At 38.9% G+C, this 22,332-nt stretch overlaps 1 protein-coding gene across 6 annotated transcripts in view; it reads right to left on the bottom strand.

The window, feature by feature from the left end:
• RASAL2 (RAS protein activator like 2) overlaps window positions 1-22,332 on the bottom strand; it is a 356,954-nt gene that overhangs the window by 180,179 nt on the left and 154,443 nt on the right. For all 6 annotated transcript variants that reach the window (XM_073900062.1, XM_073900061.1, XM_025877489.2 and 3 more), the window contains exon 2: window positions 7,992-8,119. In XM_073900062.1, coding sequence (XP_073756163.1) covers window positions 7,992-8,119 — 128 coding nt within the window. The remainder of the gene's footprint in view (window positions 1-7,991; window positions 8,120-22,332) is intronic.

Here is a 22,332-nt window from a genome sequence, read left to right as displayed (position 1 = left end):
AGAGAATGAGAGAAGAGGAATTAGAGACAATGGGTTTAAAAGTTTTCAAGAATTTTTAGTGTTAAGGGATGCAGAGAAAAAGGAGTGAGATTAATCCAGGCTTATTTCTTCACTTAAGATGGGAAAAATAATAGCATGCTGATGGGGAATGATCCAGTAGAGAGCAAAAAATTAAAGACATAAAAGAAGCAGGGGAGAATTGCTAGTGATCCATACTTGAATAGGCGAGAAGTAATGGAATGCACACACGTGGAGGGGCTGACCACTGGATTGTAGACAGGTCAACCATAGTTAAGAGAGACAAATCAGGATATAGGGAAATGCTTGCTGGTGGATGGGCAGACATGGTATATGGTAATGAAGTATGCAGAAGTTCTCTTCTGGGTGCTTGAATTTTCTCAGCGAAATACACAGCAAAGTAACCAGCTATAAGAGGGTAAGAGAGAAAGGATTAGAATAGAGGAGATGTGAAAAAAAGTCATTTTATAATTTTTTTAAAAGATTTTATTTATTGGGGGCGCCTGGGTGGCTCAGTCGTTAGGCATCTGCCTTCGGCTCAGGTCATGATCCCAGGATGCTGGGATCGAGTCCCGCATCAGGCTCCCTGCTCGGTGGGAAGCCTGCTTTTCCCTCTCCCACTCCCACCTGCTTGTGTTCCCTCTCTCGCTGTGTCTCTCTCTGTCAAATAAATAAAATCTTAAAAAAAAAGATTTTATTTATTTATTTGAGAGAGAGTGAGAGACAGAGAGAGCGCATGCACAGAGGGAAAGAGAGAGGCAGACTCCCCGCTGAGCAGAGAGCCTAATCCCAGGATCCCAAGATCATGACTTGAGCAGAAGACAGACACTTAACTGACCGAGCCATCCAGAGGCCCTGAGAAAAAGTCATTTTAGAAATCATTTTGGGGCGCCTGGATGGCTCAGATGGTTAAGGGTCTGCCTTCGGCTCAGGTCGTGATCCCAGGGTCCTGGGATCGAGTCCCGCGTCAGGCTCCCTGCTCCTTGGGAGCCTGCTTCTCCCTCTGCCTCTCTCTCTCTCTGTCTTTCATTAATAAATAAATAAAATCTTAAAAAAAAAAAAGAAATCATTTTGGATTGTGCTACTCAAAGTGTGGTCCAAGGTCTTGTGTAAACTGTTACTGGTCTGCAATAAATAATTTAACAGTGCAGAAATTGAGAAGTGTGCCTCATGTGATCAATGGGTTTCACTGTACAGCTCACTTTCCATGAACATGTACAATTTTCATGATTTTATTTCTTCTTGTCCTGTGTTATGGTTATTCTGTGTATATTTGTTGAATTATAATTTAATTTTGGTTAAATCTAATTAAAAATTGGGACTTGTATATTTACATCTTTTTAAAATTTCAATTTTCTTAACTATTCATTTTATTGTATTTTGTTCACAGTCAGGTGGAGAAAACACTGGTCCTTCACCACACATAGATTGAGAAGCATTAGTTCAGGAGAGCTGGACAATAATTAAGCTAGGAAAATGTTTTGTGATTTCCACGCAGCATTAGGGGCTCACATGAGGTTTGCAGCTATTAGTTTAAAGACCGTCAGCATGATGGATCTTCTGCAGACACATTATGCTGCATGGAAGCAGGGCAAGACAGAAGAGGGGCAGGATTTGACTGAGCTGTCGCATTGCCGAGCAAGCATGATAATGCATGAGAAGGGCAGGGAAATAGGATGCAAGGGAGTGATCAGAATGGCTGACCATGGAATTCAGGCTGGGTGAAGAGGGAAGAGAGGGTATCAGAGGTCTAAGGGTCAGAAAAGGTTATAGCATCAATGGACCATGGGTCTCAAAAGGACTGAAGGATTGTTGGAATAAGGGATGAGCTAGAAAGGCAGAAGGTGATGAGGAGAGTGTAAAATGAGTGAAATTGAGCATATGAAGAAGTTGTAGCAATGAGGCGGGGTAGAGGAAAAGATTCTTGGAGGAGAGAGGTCAAGGATCTCAGACCCAGTGTGTTGGAAGAAGCGTCTCTGCAGATTTTGGAATCATCACAAAATAAGGCCAAAGTAGTGTTGAAGCTAATGATAATGAGCCAGGAGCTCAAATCAACAAAAAATGAAAAGGAATGACTGGGGGGTTGGAAGAGGAGAAGCAGGATTTGGACTTTTTAGGGAAAATGAGGGAGGGCAGGAAGCAGTCAGAAAGAGGAAGAACAACTACTACAGGCAGTGTGGTATGAGGGCTGTGGGAGAAAAACAGCCATCACTTGACAGGACCTCACAGAAGATAGTGTTCTCAGGGAAAACACAGATTCTCTTGAAACCAAGAAGTTAAGGGATGCCTACAAAGAACAGCTGGAAGAAACAGCTGGGTTTGCTGATGATGGACTGTGGCTTGCAGAGGGTATAGCGATAGGGTTTTAAGAGGTGGTAAAAGATGAGCAGAACGCAGGGACAGAAAAGAGGATTTACAGAGCCATATACAGACTGTGGGAGATGAGGGGTTCCCCATTTGTCCACGGCTACTCAGGATGACTGGCATAAAAATAAGAAAAGTATGCAAGATATTGTTTCCGAAAGTTACTCTTCATGGACAGTTATTTTATGAGACAAAGGGGGGGCCCAGCCCTGGAATACTCAATTCATCAGTAATCTTTAATCAGTGGATTTCATTTTGGTTCTAGATAAGGCATGTTTCTTGACCTTATGCTCTCTATCCTGACACTATTTAATTTCTTACAGTACTAAATTGAATAAAAGGTAGATAAGGGCAGAAAGATAGCAAATGATCTATTCATAACACTCCTTATTAATAGCTCTGATAAATGACTGCTGACAAAGCAGGGTGGTTAAAATGAACATTTTCAATTATCTGTTTATTCAAATCGGATAACTAGAAATCTTTTATACTAATATTCACTCCACCAATTTTTATTATGTATTAACTTAATATAAACACAGCAACATGAACTAGACTATCTCAGAAAAGGCTGACCTTTATTACATTATTGTAATAAAATAAAACTTAATAAAAATAAAAAAATAAAACTTAAAATACTGGAAGAGGGTCACAGGTAGGGAGATGGTAACAAAAGTAAGGCAGATTTTTCAGTAGATGGAGAAAAAGAATAAGCATCATAGAGAGCACCTGAGCTAGGCCCTCGGAAGTAAGAATTAAAATAAAAGAGGGGCGCCTGGGTGGCTCAGTCGTTAAGCGTCTGCCTTCAGCTCAGGTCATAATCCTGGGGTCCTGGGATCGAGTCCCACATCGGGCTCCCTGCTCAGCGGGAAGCCTGCTTCTCCCTCTCCCGCTCCCCCTGCTTGTGTTCCCCTTTCTCACTGTCTCTCTCTCTGTCAAATAAATAAATAAAATCGTTTAAAAAAAAAAAAGAACTAAAATAAAGGAACTAAAATTCTTTTCTTGTTATTACCTTGGCTTTACTATATTAAAGACTGCTGAGCAAGAGAAGGGACAGAAAAGAAAAGGGACAGAGAAGAAGAAGAGAAAAGGGAGATAGGGATCCATAGCCAAGAGCTGAGAAACGTACTTGCTGTTCACTGCTCCCCTTGAACTCACTTCTCAGGAAGGATGACTTACTAAACTGATATTTTACCTACAGCTTTTTAGGTATTTACCTCTATTTTTGGCAAGTAATCTTTGTCCTTTGTTGAGCCAGATCTTTTCTTCTCCTTCCCTCCCATTAATCCCTCTTCTCTGTCAAGATCATATTCACTCATTTTTTTTATGCTGTGGAGGTAGGGGGTAAAGCGGGGTTATGGACCTCCCAAATCAGAATGATCTCAACTCTCTGATAGATCAGCAATAAGCAGATGAGTCATTTGGATGTGGAAGGACTTGTACACTGTCACAGTTTGAGTAGAGTAGTAAACAGCATATGATAAGCTCAAGGGTTTTCTTCATTTAGGACAGAGAGTTTACCTAGAGCTTGATGACGGGCTAACTACATTCTGTTAACCTCTCCAGATGTACCCGCGGCCCTTCTCTCCCTCTGGTGCAAGAGCAATCTTGTTTTCCTCTGGCTTCAAGTTACGTCTGGCTAGTAGGTAACAACTGGCAAGAAATCAGAAGGCAGGAAAAGAGCTGGAGGGTTTCTCCTCCTTTGCTTCCTCCCTGCTGGCCATCTTTGTTTGGGCAGAAGCCGTGCTCTTCTGTGTAGTGCTACAGCAACTGCCAAGCAGCCTTCTCGTGCAACCCATCCTCTGGTTTCCAGAAGCACCGCTCCCTCCTTGGCCCTGAAAAGTCTAGGGTGATAACAAGATTTCTGCTGTTACTAGTTCATGGTGCTTCACACTCTTTGGTGGGTCCCTTATGCTGTCCATGTCTCTGTCAATAGTCCCTTCATTAAACCTCTCTCAATGAATCCCTGAGAGTGCCATCTGTTACAGTAGCTACACGGACTTCACGTCCCATAGCTCTTCCGAGCAATTTTTGGAGCCAGGTCTACCAAATCCAATCTGTTCTCATTCCAAAATATTCAACTCAATATCTATTTCACTGTTCCTCAGTGAAAATCCAACCCTATCTTGCTGAACTCGTTCCTTCATGACAACTGGATATCATCATGATGCGAGCAACCCTTTAGACTTATAGGCATACAGGTTCAGTTCCAGATCACTAAAACAAAGCCAGTCTAATGGATTTTTGGATTTCCAGTGCACATAAAAATTGTGTTTACGTTATACTGTAGTCTATTAAATGTGCAATAGCAGTATGTCTAAAAAACAATGTACATACCTCAATTTTAAAAAACTTTATTACCAAATAATGCTAACCATCATCTGAGCTTTCAGGGAGTCATTATCTTTTTGCTGATGGAGGGCCTTGCCTCGATGTTGATGGCTGTGACTGATCAGGGTGGGGGTTGCTGAAGGATGGGGTGGCTGTGGCAATTTCTTAAAGTAAGACAACAATGAAGTTTGCCACATCAATGGACTCTTCCTTTCTCAATTTCTCTGTCGCATTCGATGCTGTTTGATAGCATTTTACCCACAGAACTCTTTTTTTTTAAAGATATTTATTTGAGAGAGAGAGAATGAGAGAGAGAGAGAGAGAGAGAGAGCGCGCACATGAGAGGGGGGAGGATCAGAGGGAGAAGCAGAGACTCCCTGCCAAGGAGTGAGCCCGATGTGGGACTCCATCCTGGGACTCCATCCTGGGACTCCATCCTGGGACTCCAGCATCGTGACCTGAGCCGAAGGCAGACACTTTACTGAATGAGCCACCCAGGGACCCTAGAGTAGAACTTTTTAAACTTGGGGTCAGTCCTTTCAAACCCTGCTGTTGCTTTATCATCTACATTTATATAATATTCTAAATCCTATGTAGTCATTTCAACAGTCTTCACAGCATCTTCACCAGGAGTAGATCCCATCTCAAGAAACCACTTTCTTTGGGCGCCTGGGTGGCTCAGTTGGTTAAGCGACTGCCTTCGGCTCAGGTCATGATCCTGGAGTCCCTGGATCGAGTCCCGCATCGGGCTCCCTGCTCAGCAGGGAGTCTGCTTCTCCCTCTGACCCTCCCCCCTCTCATGTGCTCTCTCTCTCTCTCTCTCAAATAAATAAAATCTTAAAAAAAAAAAAAAAGAAACCACTTTCTTTGCTTATCCCCAAGAAAGACTCCTCATCCATTCAAGTTTTACCATGGGATTGCAGCACTTCAGTCCCATCTTCAGGCTCCACTTCCAAGTCTAGTTCTCTTGTTATTTCGATGACATCCACGGTTGCTTCCTCCTCTGAAGTCTTGAATCCCTGAGTCATCCATGAGAGTTTGAATCAGCTTTGTCCCCAAACTTCTGTTAATGTGGATATTTTGACCTGTTCCCATCCATGAATCACAGGCATTCTTAAAGGCATCTAGAATGGTGAATCCTTTCCAGAAGGTTTTCAATTTACTTTGCACAGATCCATCTTTGGCAGCTATAGCCTTATGAAATGTAGTTTTCGGGTTTTGTTTTTTTGTGTTTTTTTTTTTTTTTTTGAGAGAGAGAGCATGAGCACACACACAGGTGGGGGAAGGGGCAGAGGAAGAGGGAGAAAGAATCTTAAGCAGGTTCTGTGCTAGGCATTGAGGCTGGATCTCACGACCCTGAGACTATAACCTGAGCCGAAATCAAGAGTCAGTCGCTTAACTGACTGAGCCACCCATGAAATGTATTTCTTAAAGAATAAGACTTGAAGGTCAAAATTACTCTCTGATCCATGAGCTGCAGAATGGACACTGCGTTAATTAAAACAACATGAATCTTGATATACATCCCCATTAGGATTCTTGGGGGACCAGGTGCATTGTCAGTGAGCAGTCATACTTTGAAAGGAATCTTCTTTCCTGAGCAGGAGATCTCAACAGTGGGATTAAAATATTTCAGGAAACCGTGTAGTAAACAGATGTGCTGTCATCCAGGCTTTGTTGTTTCATTTCTAGACCACAGGCAGAGTAGATTTCGCATGATTCTTATAGGCTCTAGGGTTTTCAGAATGGGAAATGAGCACTGGCTGCAACTTCAAGTCACCAGCTGCATGAGCCCCTGACAAGAGAGTCAGCCTGTCCTTGGAAACTTTGAAGCCAGGACTGACTTGTCCTCTGTAGCTATGAAAGTGCTAGGTGGCATCTTCATCCAACAGAAGGCTGTTCATCTACCCTGAAAATCTGTTGTGTCGTGTAGCCACCTTCAGGAATGATCTTAGCTAGATCTGCTGGAGAACTTGCTACAGCTTCTGCATCAGCACCTGCTGCTTCACCTTGAACTTTCATGTACTGGAGGAGGCTTCCTTCCTTCCTCAAACCTCACGAACCAACCTGTGCTGGCTTCCCGTTTCCTTCTGCAGCTTCCTCACCTCTCTCAGCCTTCACAGAATTGAAGAGAGTTAGGGCCTTGCTCTGGAATAGGCTCTGGCTGAAGGAAATGTTATGGCTGGTTTGATCCTCTATCCAGACCACTGAAACTTGCCCTGTCTCAGCAATAAGGCTGTTCCACTTTCTTTTTCTTTTTTCTTTTCTTTTTTTTTTTTTTTTTTTTAAGGCTGTTCCACTTTCTTATCACTCCTATGTTCACTGGAGTAGCACTTTTAATTTCCTTCAAGAACTTTTCTTTTGCATTCATAAGTTGGTTTGGTGCAAGAGGCCTAGCTTTCAGCCTCACTTGGCATTCAACATGCCTCCCTCACTAAGCTTACTCATTTCTAGGTTTTCATTTAGAGTGAGAGATGTGAGAGTCCTCCTTTCACATGGAACACTTAGAGGCCATTGCAGGGTTATTAACTGGCCTATTTCGATATTGTGTCTCAGGGAATCTCAGACAGGCTAGAGAAGAGGGAGAGAGATGGGGGCAGCCATTGGCAGAGCAGTCAAAACATACACACTTATCAATTAAGTTCACCATTTTAGATGGGTATGGTTCATGGTGCCTCAAAATGATTACAACAGTAACATCAATCTAAGATCATTGATCATAGATCACCATAACAAATACGATAATAATGGAAAAGCTTGAAGTGATAATTACCAAAATGCGACACAGAGACACGAAATGAGCATATGCTACTGGAGATATGGCTCCAACAGACTTGCTCAGCACAGGCTTGCCACAAACCCTCAAACTGTTAAAATGTGATACCTGCCAAGTGCAATACAGTGAGGTTCAATAGAAGGAGGTATGCCTATACTTATAATTTATCATTCATACAGCCTCCATTTCTATAAATGTCACACAACAAAATGCAAATAAAAACTAGCTTTCAGGAATCTGGTCAGAAAGAGAAGTAGCGGGGCGCCTGGGTGGCTCAGTCATTAAGTGTCTGCCTTCGGCTCAGGTCATGGTCCCAGCGCCCTGGGATCGAGCCCCGCATCGGGTTCCCTGCTTGGTGGGAAGCCTGCTTCTCCCTCTCCCACTCCCCCTGCTTGTGTTCCCTCTCTCGCTGTGTCTCTCTCTGTCAAATAAATAAATAAAACCTTAAAAAAAAGAAAAAAAAAGAAAGAGAAGTAGCTTTCCTCAGAAATATCCATCTCACCTCCTTCTCCTTGTTGAGCAACACCAACTGGCTGTCTGTGAGGATGCAATACTTCCGCTCCCATGTTGTGGTCTCTGTGTAGGGTGACTGGCCACAAGACAGACGATGGGTAGGTGGCCCCTTGACATCTAAGTGACAAATATGAAAAACAAAAGTGAGAAATCAGTATCGTGCTTACTTAGTAGACTAGTATTTCAAATGTAAAATTCTTCAAAATTGAATTAAAGAGTTTTAAACATGAATCTAAATGCTAAGTTGAAAACAACTTGCTTTGAAGAAAATAAACTATTATAAACAGAGGGGAAAATTGGTGCTTCAGTCTGCAGAAAAGAAGGCTGAAACCCTAGAAAGAATTGTTAGCACAAACCTGACGCAGTAATCACCACTGTACATGTACTAAAACAATGGGAGGTTGCTTCACAGCTAAACTAACATTCAAAATAAAGAGGTGGGGATGACTCAGAGACAAGAAAAAAAGAGAGAACCTCTCGTCTTCAGGAAGATGACGTTGTATGTACACTTTGAGAGTACTGCTGACCCCAGACAAAGAATGAAGCTATTATCAGCCAGTGTCTTCCAAATGGCTTTATTTCTAGTCACGCACAAAAATTAAAAATATCTAAAGGATAGCACCATATTGCCACTAGAGGCCAGTAAGATCTTAAAAACACAGAAAGTAACTTCCTCAAGGCAAGATCTAAATATATTACCATCAGGTCTCTTAGAGGTGGAGGTACACATCAGAGCTAAATATCTGACTCTTCTCAAATGTCTCATTTCCCTATTAAATACCAAGTGGTTACTCTTACTTTGTTACTTTAAATTTTTTTGATATGAACTGTTTACTCATTGGGCTGCTATAAAACTTGCAACACGTCTTAATCAAAACTACACATTAGATCCACTAAAGAAAGCTTTTATGACAGTTGAATATTAAAAGTTCTTTAGCCATGAAGGACTAATTCCTGTAAGGAATATACTGAAGGGATGATTTTAAAGACATTATTTATTACAATGTAGTTATTATGCTAGAGGAGCATCTCAAACTGGGGAAATTAGAAAACAAACACCTGTGATGGATGAGGGCAGGAGAGCTGTAAATCATAAATAAGCACATTTTATCTATTACATGAGTGTTTTCGTTACTGTTACGTTCTACAACACTTTTTATCACAGGACGATAGGCATTGCTGGTACTGGCTTCAAGGAAATACAAATAATGTCCTAGATATTTTATATGATAATCACCCAAATAAGCAAAGCGAGAGCTGGAATTCTGTCAGAAACAAACAAGTCCGTAACTAGGGCACTTAGGTGTAGGTCTCTCCTTTTGCATTGCCTTGTTATTTTCAGTGCTCCTCCTGGCTTAACTTCCTTTGCTCTCTAAAAATCTATCTAAACTTGTTGCTCTGCATATTTAAGGGAGCTTATCAACTACCCTACAAATAACTCAGTCACAGAACCCATGCTACTGGGGCTTGGCTGGACATGCTATTAATTCTTAGTTCACTGCTTTCCTCTCTCCCCCTCAGTGTTCTGAGTCTGTCTCCTCTGCGCTGTGTACATCTATAACTTCCCCAGTTCACAAACTCTCGTCCCTACCCTCAAGTCCCCCCCGTATTCTAATAGAGCATCTACAATTATTTTAAAGTTTTCTTTAGACTTCAAAATGTCCTAAAATTATCACAAAAATCTTGAAACGAGGTGACTCCTAATCCTTTTTGACACATATAGAAGATTCTTGCCTATACTTAAAAGCCATGTCAAAGCTGATTTTCTTCACATGATTTGGACAAACAAATGGGTTAGATTTTTACCACAATGCAGGCTTATTTTTAGAGTCAAATACCAACTCCACTTCAACAGAGAGGGATACACCTACTTTATGTGGAAATGTGGTGGTTTTGTGGCCTAGACAAGTTTTCATTCAAATGACTAACCTGCTTACGTAAGTTAGCCATGGGTGACCGAAGCTGCCCACTGTAATTTAATTTGAACAGTAATCTTAGGATCTATACTAAGCAAGAAGACAGTGATAGGCTCTGTCCAATAAAATTAGAACACAGGATACTATATTTATAGCATAACTCAGGTTTCCTGACCAAATAGAATCTGTTATCAGCACTGAATTTAAGAAAACCTAAATTCCCTTCCCTGTGTCATCCTAAGTAATTCTCCTAAAGTCTCACTGTCTCATGTTCTCCTTTCCTTCAACCTGGGCTTTGCTGTTCGTTTCTTTGCTGTATTGTGAAATAAGACAGTGTCTCACACAGCATTTTGGGACCCCAAACTACTCCTCCCCAGTGCTAAAGGTAGAATGAAGTAGGGAGCAATACCACTGTATTTAAAAAATAAATAAAAAAATGTTCTGTCTAAATGATGAGATTGGTTAGCCATGTTATAAATTTTACAGTTTCACATTTATTATCTAATACCCACTTTTTGATCACTTTGTATGAATGTATACCAAGGAAGAAAACATTAGACAAGTTAGAATAAGTGATTTTGGGGGGTTCTTTTAAGCACTTCTGGTGGATTAAGGTTTAAAAGGCATTTTTAAATAACAAGATAAAATAAGATTCTAAAATAACCTATAGATTTAACTCATTCATTCTATCATGTCCTTGTTTCCATGTTTACGTGAAGATTTAACGGTACACTTGTAAAGCCTATATACGAAGATTATATTATATTACCATAGGACAGGCTCACCTTACCAATACTACCCCTCAATCAGTCAATCAATCAATATCAATCTCTCTCTCTCTCCCTCCCTCCCTCCGTCTCCCTCTCAGCTCTAGTAACATACTTCGAACTTTTGACTTCCAATTATATTTAATGTCTAAAATTTATTAAAGAAAAGGATAACAGAATTACAAATAAGAATCTTAATAGCAAAACTGGAAAAAAAAATTTAGCTTTCCATTGTCCCAGTCCTATAAAGCTCCTAAGCGCACTGGATGCTGGCTTTATTACAAGTATTGAATAATTTTAGAAACATTAAAAAGCATCAGAGGTGGGCGCCTGGGTGGCTCAGTCAGTTAAGCCTCTGCCTTCAGCTCAGGTCATGATCCCAGGGTTCTGGGATTGAGTCCTGTGTTGGCTCCCTGCTCAGTGAGGAGTCTGCTCCTCCATCTCTCTATGCCCCACCCCCCTGCCCATGCTTTTTCTCCTGCTCTCTCTCAAATAAATAAATAAAATCTTTAAAAAAAAAAAAGCATCAGAAGTTACTCACTGGATCCCTTTGGAGAGCACTTCTCTAAGACTGGCTATTATCATGCAGGGACTAGTAATTCTCAAATTCTTTTGATCTTAGGATCCCTTTAAACTCTTAAAATTATTGACGACTTCAAAGAGTTTTTATTTGTATGGGCCATATTCATCAATATTTACCATATTAGAAATTAAAACTGAGAAATTTTTTTAAAATAGTCAGTTAATGATAAGAAACCTACTGCATATTAATACACATATTTTTAATGAAATGTAACCATTATCTAAAACAAACAAACAAAAATAAGTGAGAGGAGTGATGCTGTTTTAAGTTTTGGAAATCTCTTTTTGAAGTCTGGCTGAATAGAAGGTGACTGGGTTCTTATATTTGCTTCAGCATTCCATCTATTGCTTCATGTTGTTTTGGTTGAAGTATATGAAGAAACTCTGGGCTCACACAGACATGCAGTTGGAAGGAAAGGGTATTTTAATAGCATTTTTAGATAACTGTGGATCATCTTTTTTAATACTACACCAAAGCCTGACAAGAGGACACTTCTTAAAAGTGAGTAAAATGTGGAATCTGACACCACAGCAATGAACTTTTCATACTGTTACATTAAAAATCATTGGTGTACCTCATCTTTGAATGGATTTTTTTTTACCCGTATGCATGAGTTTTTAACATCATACACTGACCATTTCCAAAACACTGGTTTGGTTTTGCAGATTTTCCAAATTATGGCACTTTTCATTATGTAATATCAAAAAATCATATTCATTAATCTTCAGAAAAGTCTTGACCTTATCACAGAAGTCTTTACTGGGAAGCTATCAAGCATTTTTTGTCTTGAATTTTATCATTAGCAATAAATACTGTTGGCTTTTTCTCCTTAAATGAGAGCTTTATGTCTTTCTTTTTCCAGATAATGTCTGCCAAATAGCCAAAACCAAAGAACTATAGTCTTTCAGTTGTTTCAAAGTAAAAGCGGTGTTCCATGAAAACAAGTGGCAAGTTCAGCCATTTGCACAAAATGCTTTCTGTTGTGATAGTTGTCACACTTCAGTATGCAGCTCATGGGTGGTTCTCAGTGTCATCAGACAGAGTGTTAAAAAGATGGGAACTCTAGGGTTGAGAGTCAATAAAATTAAGGATTTTTGCTGAGTTCTCAAGGATTTTCTGAAAACTATATGTTTTCCCCCTCCTGTGTGTGGCGGAGGAGAATACAATGACTACTGATAGTTTGGAGCTACCTCCTTGATCTTACTACTACTGCCTCAGTGGTTCTACTCATAATTGTTTTTCCATCACCAGTGCCGAAGTCCATACAGTTTTTTTTTAAAACGGGCAAGTTTATCGTGAAAATAGTTTTAACCTAACGGATCAGGGGGATCCTTGGGTTCTAGTGTTCCACAGACCATACTTTAAAAACCACTGCTTAGACACAGGAAGCCAGTGAGGATTCTAAGGAAATCTGGCAATAGCTTGCTAAGATAAAGCAGAAAAAAACCAGAGGTCTTATATAATGGATGGGAGACTAATGTAATGGCCGGGCATGGAATAATTGGGGTCACAGACTGGTGACAGTGAAACAGAAAGAGTTCATGTGACCCTAATTTCAAAATAGCAATTTAGCAGGGAATTCCGCAACCAATTTTTGCAAAATAGGAATAAAGAAAACCTAAAGGGAAGCTTTTAATTTGTAATGAATTAGAAGGAGTCACTGTAATCCATTATATCCAAATCACTTCAAAACAGCATTCAAAATGCCAGATTACTTAGTCTACCTGTCAATCTAAAAGTCAAACCCTGGGCCTCCTCAAGCACTAATATAAATTTAGTAACTACCTGGTAAGGAAACAACAGCAACAATTTTCTTGTGTATAACCCTTCCACATAACCCTTCCTTGTAACCAGAGAAGGCAGCATCAGGGCCTGTCACATCCTTTGACAAAGATGATGAATAAAAATGGAAATTCTAGTAGGTATAATCTGTAACTAGTCTCGCTGTAACTTTTCTCTTGGAGGGTAAGCATCTTCTTGTCTCTTCCAGACTTAGAAAGCATCTCAAAAGACTTACAGTAGGAAAGTATTAAAGGGATTTGACTGAAAGCAGAAATAGGGGTAAGGAGAGTGGAAAAGAACAAGTCCATGACCCAAATATGGAGAATGTCAAAGAAAAAACAGCTGTGAGAAATTTTATTATTTTATCATACAGCTCCGTAGAAGTTCATCTGAGTTGCTTTTGTATCACATCATTTACTAGCCACATGTTCTTTTAAAATTCCAACATTATAAGTTAAATGCAATTGGTAAAATCCTAAACCTATTTACTGCCATCCAAAGCAAGCTTTACAGAGTATTCTACAGAGAGACTCTTCCAACTAACACAGGCCCTAATGTTTCATTCAATCTCAATAGCCTTTCACTGATTCTTAGTACCAACCTAAAAAAGCAAAAACAAAACACGGTTTTGGGAAATCTATCTATACAGGTGAGATTTTAATGTATTAAAAAAGAAACACATTTCTAGCATGTAGTTGTTATAAACCGCAGAGGTCTGAACTACTTAGACAGATCTATATTTTCATGTGTGTGTGTTTATTTCCATGCCAGAGCCAACCCAGTTTATTAATGGCAAGTTCTTCCCAACATTCAAAATTCAGTCATCAGACTCATTTTCATTCTGAATTTGGTTAGAATTCAAAGTCAAAGTATAAACATTACTTTATTAAGTCTCGGAACTGGAGTGACCACTTTTCTTAACAGAAGTAAAAATACATCTAAATAACTTTACGACAGAGCTATGCTACTCAAAACTAGCTAAGAACGTGTCAATTTCCCAAACTACACAAAGGGCTATTTTTCTCTTCACCAAAATGTTCAAAACAGTTTTAACAGAAGTTCAAGTTTAAATATCATTTATATTCATAGGCCAACTAACAAGCTATCTTTTCAACAGATAGTTCTTTATTTTTCTAAAAAGAATAAAAGCCTTGCCCTGCCATACAGCTTTAAAAATGTGGTATATTCTTGGCTATTTTCTACAGGCAATTTCTGTTGCAACAGAAGAAATGTTAGAGTTGCCACATGAAGATGGTTTTTAATCTTCATGTCCCTGACTGTAACATGCTGCTCAGCAGCAGCCCCCTGACATTAGATATATGACCAAATAATTTTATAAATGTGTTAATGCTGTCTGATCAAGACTTAATGTGGCTGCCATCAATTACTGCATCAATATATTTTAAGTCACTCTTTTTCATTTTTATAGTATTGAAAGGAAAGACAAAACCAACCAGATTTGTCTTTAATAAACCAAAATTAAAGTTTAATTTTATTTTATCCCCTCCTTACATTTCCACCCTCCATATTCTGTCAAAATGTCAGAAAAATACCTATTTGCAGAATAAGCAAACAAAAATCTTCTTATAATAACTACCCAAACATAAAATTATCGGCTATGAACTCTGCTTTGTCCTGACATGCAATGAACCTTTGGGCTGGCAAATTACATTACAGTGAATACAAATCGATGGCCCCAGTAGATTTAAATATGGTCACACTCACCTTGGTGAGTAATAAGGATACTAAGTAATAAATGATTCAGTATGTTTAAGATATAAAATCATTACTAGGTCAGAAATGTTTGCCTTTATGGAAATACATTTTAGTCTATCATAAATTCACTATGAGACTGTAACTATTTGTTAAAATGAATTTATATCGTGTCTTTTATGCTTAACTAGCCATTTATGTTTCCTTCTCACCTATGGAGGCTTAATTGCCATGCTACTTGATCTCTGGTGGCTAGTCAGTAAATCCCCTATGCTGCCCATTACCCTTTTTAAGAGAAAGGGAGGGCAGGCAGGAGACATCAAGGGACACTTCTTTCTGGTGAGTGATTTCCTTTAGACTAAGATTTGCAAAGGCTCCCTTTGCTGCCTGCCTCTCAGTCTCAGCAGCACCAGGGCCTAAGCCAGGGGCTTATACCTCTGCTCCATCACAGGCCAGAGTTACCTGATAACAACGTAGTAAGTTCCTTGAAGGCCTGACCTTTATAGAAGACAATCAGATGTTTGATAAAGGTAACACTTCTTTTTTTTAGAAGAACTAATTTTAATTGGATGCTATTATCTACCTATTTTAAAGAGGATGACCAGGGTGGGAAACCATTACCACAGTGGCTCCACCTTGCATCTCCTTCCGTGTCACTAGTACAGTTTGCACTGCACCTGATCACGTGTGCCGTTCAAGGGCAGGCAGAACAGATGATATGGTTTTCTGCTGCTTTTCGGACATGCATTAGAAGGAATAAGTCTCATAATTCCCACACAGGGCCAAGTACTGCTTAAGCAACTCCATGGCTTGGGTAACTGAATGGCATGTAGTGGATGAGGCCGCGTTCGGATGACAGATGGCAGTCAATCACACCCTGTACTTCAACCCCAATAGGACCACTTACATCTACAGTTTATACTCTCACCTAAACAGAAAAATATAAAATACTCAAAACAATTCACTTATATACTAATCCTTAGAAGGAGAAAAAGGTCTATATGCAAGTTTTTCTTAAATAGCCAAGTATTGTGCAAATTTAAGAAAAGTGTAAGAAAATACTAATCTGTCCCTTAAAACATAACCATGGCCTTATAGAAATGATCAAAACTCAAGATGCTTTTTGTGTCTCATATTGCTGTTACTGGTAGAAAAATGAACTATACTAAGAATCAATCTCAAACACCATGTAATACTCATTTCTTCTGTTATATTTAGCACCTCTTCCTATATTAATATACCCCCCACGCTTGCCTCTTTTTGAATTGAATCTCTTCACTTTCCTTTAGGGGCAGCTGCTGTGGGGAAAGAATCAGAGCTTTAAAAGGAATGTGATTCTTAGTGGAGAAGGAAAAACAGAGTAGTTTACCACTATTGAGAGATCGGTTTCTGAGGTTTTAGCAATTGGTTATACAGCCAATACTGTAACAGTATCTCTCTATCTAAAGGAGCAAAGAAGGCAGACTACATTAAAAATAAAACCTATCAAGAGTTCGGCAGCATTAAAAAATTTTAATAGCTCTACCTCACTCCACAGAATCAACTGAAATAGAATTACAGAGCTAAATATGCATCTCTTCTGAATTGTGACCTGTTTGAGTCACAAATCACTGAGCTTACAGTGAAAACTATCAAGGAGATAATACAGGCTTCTCTAAAGAATCCTATCAGTCACTCACTGCTAAGTCGACAACCCAATTCAGTCAGCTCAGTCCTGACGCAACTTAGCTGACTTACATAAGAAGTGAAAAACCTTTCTTTTTATCAAAAACCACTGACCTCAAATCAGGAGGAGGGAACAAATACCTTAATATGAGACTATAAAGCAGTAAAAGGAAGCATTTAGCATATTCTCTTCAATACATCCAACAAATAGAACTGACACCCCTCTTAACCAAATCTAATCCATGCCTGCAAATGTGTTGGATAGCAAATTTTCACGTAACAGGAGACTATATTCTGATTTTAAGTGAAAAAAGAAATTTAGTTCAAGCTCATCTAAAACTCCCAATTAATTTCCCCAAATATTAAGTATTCTTAATACTTCATATATACAATATTACAATCGTACATACCTATATGCAATCCACCAAAAACTTCTAAACTAAAAATAAACAAGGAAAATCATTAATATTTAATGAACTTGTTAGTGGGTATGTTTATGCACAATATACAGTATTAGATACACATTACATCTTCCTCTTAGACTGCAAATATATACTGTAAAGTAAACAATAATCTGTTAAGATGCATAGTGAATGCAAATAGCACTACAAAATAAAATTAACAAGGCTTTCTAAAACTAACACGACTTTCATTATTTTATTGTTTCTCACAAATAGGTAAGAACCACATGCATACGTGCACAGTACATGGGGACATATGCACAGCAAAGCTTATGTCTTTCGTCTTTTGTCTCTCATTAGCCTTTATCATCTCCATCATTTCTCCCACTGTAAGAGGTTTACTAATCCTCCTTGGCTCACCTACTTTTCACAGGCTTTTCCATTATCTTAAAAGATATTTTGACTGCGTGAAACCTTTAAACAGCACGATCACGAAATACTATCCTGTTGGGAAAACAACTGATATAGGGGATGGCAGTCTACTCCACTTTCTCTTACCCAGATTCACGTGCAACCTAATGTTTTTGGCCAGAATACACGTGCGAATTTCTTTTAATGGTACTTCCATTTGGATGGTCAATTTTAGGTTAAAAATTTCCAGGTCACTGTAGCAAATATTTGGATGATGAGAGTTCACATATCAAGAGATACTTTCACATTACAGATAGTAAAGAGGAAAGAATGGATAGAGGGAAGCAATTGACGATAAGTGTAAAGTAGAAGAAATAAAAACAAAGGTCAACACAAAAAGAAATGCAGGTAGAGGGAGGTCCTTTGGGAAACAAATTAGAGTTGAAAGAGATGTTAAAGGCTAGTAAACCACACTCCTTCAGTTCACAGATCATTAAAATGAGGCTCAGAGAGAGAAAATTACTTGCTCAAAGTGATGCACTTAGCAAAGTTATCTTAGAATTTAGTTCTTTGATATGTAATCTAGAATTTTTTTCTAGCATATCTGTAAAGCTTCTTCTTGCTTTTTGTTTTGTTTTTAATTCAGTGAGTATTTATGTATTGTGCATACAGTACTGTACTTGAGCCTGGGAAAATAAGAGTGAGCAGGACAGACCTACTCACTGAACTCATAGAGCTTTAATTTAGTAGAGGGGTCAAATACTGTACAATTAGAATACAGTTAATTTAAACAATTATGATAAACACTGTAAGAAGCAATAGAGGGTGTTGTGAGAGCATATAATAAGAGCAATGGACTTAAGTCTGTGGCATTGTAGCAGCTGGGAAGATGGTCAGTGGGAGAGGGGAATGTAAGTACTAGCATTTCAGGGGAATGAAATCACAGGCCCAAAAGCCTTTGAGGAAGAAAGTGGTTCTGCTCCACAGACACCTAAAAAGGAGGCCTCTCTGGCTACTGCACAGGGAACAAGGGGGTAAGGCCAGGAGCTAGGAGGCTGGTGAGATAGTCTGGGCCAAGGTCATGCAGAGAGATCTTGGAACCATACTAAGTATGTTTGTTGGTCTGGATCTTAGGCAGGAAAGGAAGCTCCTGAAGAATTTTAAACAGAAGAGTGACACTACAGATGCACATTTTTGTCAAGAAGTGAATGGGGTTTCCATTTACTGAGATTTGGAATTCTGAAAGAAAACCAAGTTTGAAGAGTAAGCTGATGAATTTAGTTTGGGTCCAATTAGGGCAAAAAAAAAAAAAAAAAGATCAAGTCAAACCTAGATCTGCTATCCAGGTCCAAGACCTCTAATCCTGGCCTTCAAACGAACCTGGAATTGCTTCAGGGAGTCCACAAATGTCTTATTCAAATTTCATTTCAAGAAATACATGGCAGCTATTAAGGTTAAAATGGAAGAATGGACATATATAATTTCATTTCTTCTCAAAACTCCACTAAAACTAAAGATAAGTTTATATTTATAGATCGAGACAGAGCTAAAACTCCACAGAGATGGAAAGAAACAGAAATGGGGAAAAATTAAATAAAATTTTAGAAGCTATGAAGAATATGTTCAAGTGTTAACTGACTTAGCAGGCCTGAGAAAACTGAATCCTAGTTGAAGAGTGAGGGGAGCTAAGAACCAACCCAATTTACATCAGAGAATCTTCAAAAAGTTTATGGATAGGCTAGTACTAGGTATCTCTCAATGGGGAGGAGGGATGGTCTAAAATGAGACCTAGGTAAGCTGATTTAAGAATCAGTCAGTGTCCCAAGATCTTCTCTCCAATTAATTCTACAGGCAACTGTCACTCCCCAACCACCCAGGTAAAAGAATGAAGGTTTGCTCTCTTGGAAGGGTAAAATCAAGGGTGAAGTAAAGGATGACTGTCACAGTTGAGAAGAGCATAAAATGCTAAGAAGTGCTTTCCACAAAATTCCCTTAAAGCCACTCCCCGCCCCCCAACTGATTCACAGAACTGGCAGACAGACAAATTGCCCTCTTGGCAATTAGAAGAACATTCTGTGGGTATCACATCAGCTCAGGAGGAAAGAACCAAAGGGAATTCTCCCAACAAACAGCCCATCTAGATCACCTTACACAAAAGCCTTCAGTAGACAAGCCCCAATTCTACACTCAGATCTTCTAGACAAATTTCTCATCTACAATTCTTAATCTGGAGTAGATACAAGAGATCAAAGAAAAGTCCCTATCATGAGAAAACAGAGATCAAAACAAACAGGAAAAGGCAATTTGAAGGAGACACAAATGATACCGGAAGAAAAAATACAACCAACGATCATTATCCTCAGAGGTATGAGAAGAAATAATGTCCATTAAACAAAAACAGGATGCTTTTTATAAAAAGCAACAGTTATAGAACTAAAAAGAGCTTTTTGTATATTAAAAACATGATAGCAGAAATGAAAACAAAACTCAATAGTACAGTTAGAAGATAAAGTTCAGAAAATATCCCAGGAAAAAAAAAAGAGAGATGGAAAAGAAAAAGGAAAAGAAACTCGAGAAATTAATCTAGGAGATTCAACATAAAAATATTAGAAAAAAAAAGCTATCCACCAAAATACATCGCTAAGAAAAAAGTTTACATGAAAAAGCTCAGAACAAGAATGGATCCAGACTTCTCAAATGCAACCCAGGAATTTGGAAGACAATGGAGTAATGCCTTTAAACTTCTGAAAGAAAATTATTTCCAACCTAAATTATTCACTTAGCCGAACAATCAAGCATGTGAATAAAATAAAAATGTTTTTGATATTAAAGGCCTCAAATTTTGGGGAGTGTCCTAGTCTGCATCGCTGCTGCAACAAAATATTACAAACTGGGTGGCTTAAGCAATGAAAATTTATTTTCCCATAGGTCTGGAAGATGCAAGCTAATTTGGTTCCTGGTGAGAGCTCTCTTCCGGACTTGCAGAGGGCTGCTTTCTTGCTGTGTCCTCGCATGATGGAAAGAAAGAGGTATCTCTTCCTCTTCTTATAAAGGCACCAGTTCTATCAGATTAGGGCACCACCCTAATGAACCCATCTAACCTTTACCACCTCTTTACAGTCCTATCTCCAAGATATAGTTACATAAAATAATTGGGGGGGGGAGGGGTGACAAACTTTCAATCCATAACAGGGAGTAAACCAAGAAAACAGCACACCATATTTTTACAACAGGTGTTCTAAACTCAGGAAGAGAATCGAAGAGTATTTCAAAGTGATGATGAAGAGAAATAGGAGGCTGATAACTATGCACCAAATATAAGCAATCCTGACTGGAACAGTGTGAATAAAGAGACTGGCATGCTGAAGACATCATACCATGCTTTTTGCTACTTTCCCATTTTTTAAAATACTGGAGCATGTGCTTGATTGAAAGGAGGAGGTAAATAAAAAGAGAGAAAGCCTTAGGATCCAGGAAATAGAGCTTCCACCCTAAGAAAAAGGCAAAGAGAATTCTAAGGATGATAGCAAAGCAAATACCTAGGATAATAGCTATTCAGAGAACAGTCTTAAATATAAAAAGACTAGGGGGATTCCAAGAGGGATGTCACCAAAAAAAAAAAGAAAATGAAACAGAATAAAGCTGGATCTGATGAATTACCTGATATTACTGACTTTGAGTAAAAACTGTACTGTACAACTACAAGAAAGCATGAGAAGAATAAGTAATAGGTACAAAGAAACCTACACAAATGAAAAAAAACAAGGCAATTATTAACCTCAGGAAAAAAGCAAGCAAAAAAAAAAAAAAAGGTAAGAAAGGAAATGTAAGAATGACATTCAACCATGCCCAGTTTAGGCATAATAGTGTAAAATACTGGATACTGAATTTATATACATATAAATTATGGTAAGGCAGTTGGGATGATTGTATTTGAAAGCCAACTCATCATCCACCATAACAAAAAATCAATAAAAATCTCAAAAATTGGGACGCCTGGGTGGCTCAGTCGTTAAGCGTCTGCCTTCGGCTCAGGTCTTGATCCCAGGGTCCTGGGATGGAGCCCCGCATCGGGCTCCCTGCTCGGTGGGGAGCCTGCTTCTCCCTCTCCCTCTGCTGCTCCCCGTGCTTGTGCTCTCTCTCTCTCTCTCTCTCTCTCTCTGACAAATAAATAAAAATCTTAAAGAAAATCTCAAGAATTGATGAATTAAAAAAGCAGCAGTATATTCATGTTATTTAGAATTAAGGAGGTATGTAAATGCCAGAATGAAAAATGAGAAGAACCAAAATTCTTGCCTCAGAAAAAGGAGGACAGGGTGAGGAAAACCAATATATTCTGTTAAGAAAAAGGCAGACAATCCAATCAAACAATGGGCAAAAGACTTGAAAAGTCACTTCATAAAAAAGAATATCCAGGACTGGGTGGCTCAGTCGGTTAAGCGTCTGCCTTCGGCTCAGGTCTTGATCCCAGGGTCCTGGGGCGGAGCCGCATGTCAGCAGGGAGCCTGCTTCTCCATCTCCCCGTCCCCTGCTCATGCTCTCTCACTCTTGCACTCTCTTTCTCTCTCTCAAATAAATAAATAAATAAAATCTTAAAAAAAAAAAAAAGGCTATCCAAATGTCCATTTAACATGTAAAATGGTACTCAACTTCATTAATCATCAGGGAAATGCAAACTAAAACCACAGTGAGAGATTACTACTACATACTGACCAGAATGGCTAAAATGAAAAGCTACTAAGTGTTTGGTGAGGATGTGAAACAACTGCAAGTGGGAGTGTGAATTGGTACAATCACTTTGGAAAACTATTCGACAATATTTACAAAAACCAGACATATAAATATCCAGCAATTCTACTCCTAGACATATATACCCAACAGAAATAAGGACACATTTTCACCAAAAGACATTTATAAGATTGCACACAGTGACACTATTCATAATAGCCAAAACTAGAAATGATCCGAAATGACCACCAATAGTAGAATGGGTAAGTGAATCGCAAAGAGAGTGAAAGCACTACAACTACATGGAACAACATGTATGAAGCTCACAAATATAATACTGAGCAAAGGAAGTCAGACAAAAAAT

This window comes from Callorhinus ursinus, unplaced genomic scaffold (assembly GCF_003265705.2).
Source record: "Callorhinus ursinus isolate GAN/ISIS: 27379988/994484 unplaced genomic scaffold, GSC_fseal_2.0 scaffold13, whole genome shotgun sequence".
NCBI lineage: Eukaryota > Metazoa > Chordata > Mammalia > Carnivora > Otariidae > Callorhinus > Callorhinus ursinus.
The sequence above is the reverse complement of the archived record's forward strand: the minus strand, read 5'-3'. Positions and strand labels throughout refer to the sequence as shown.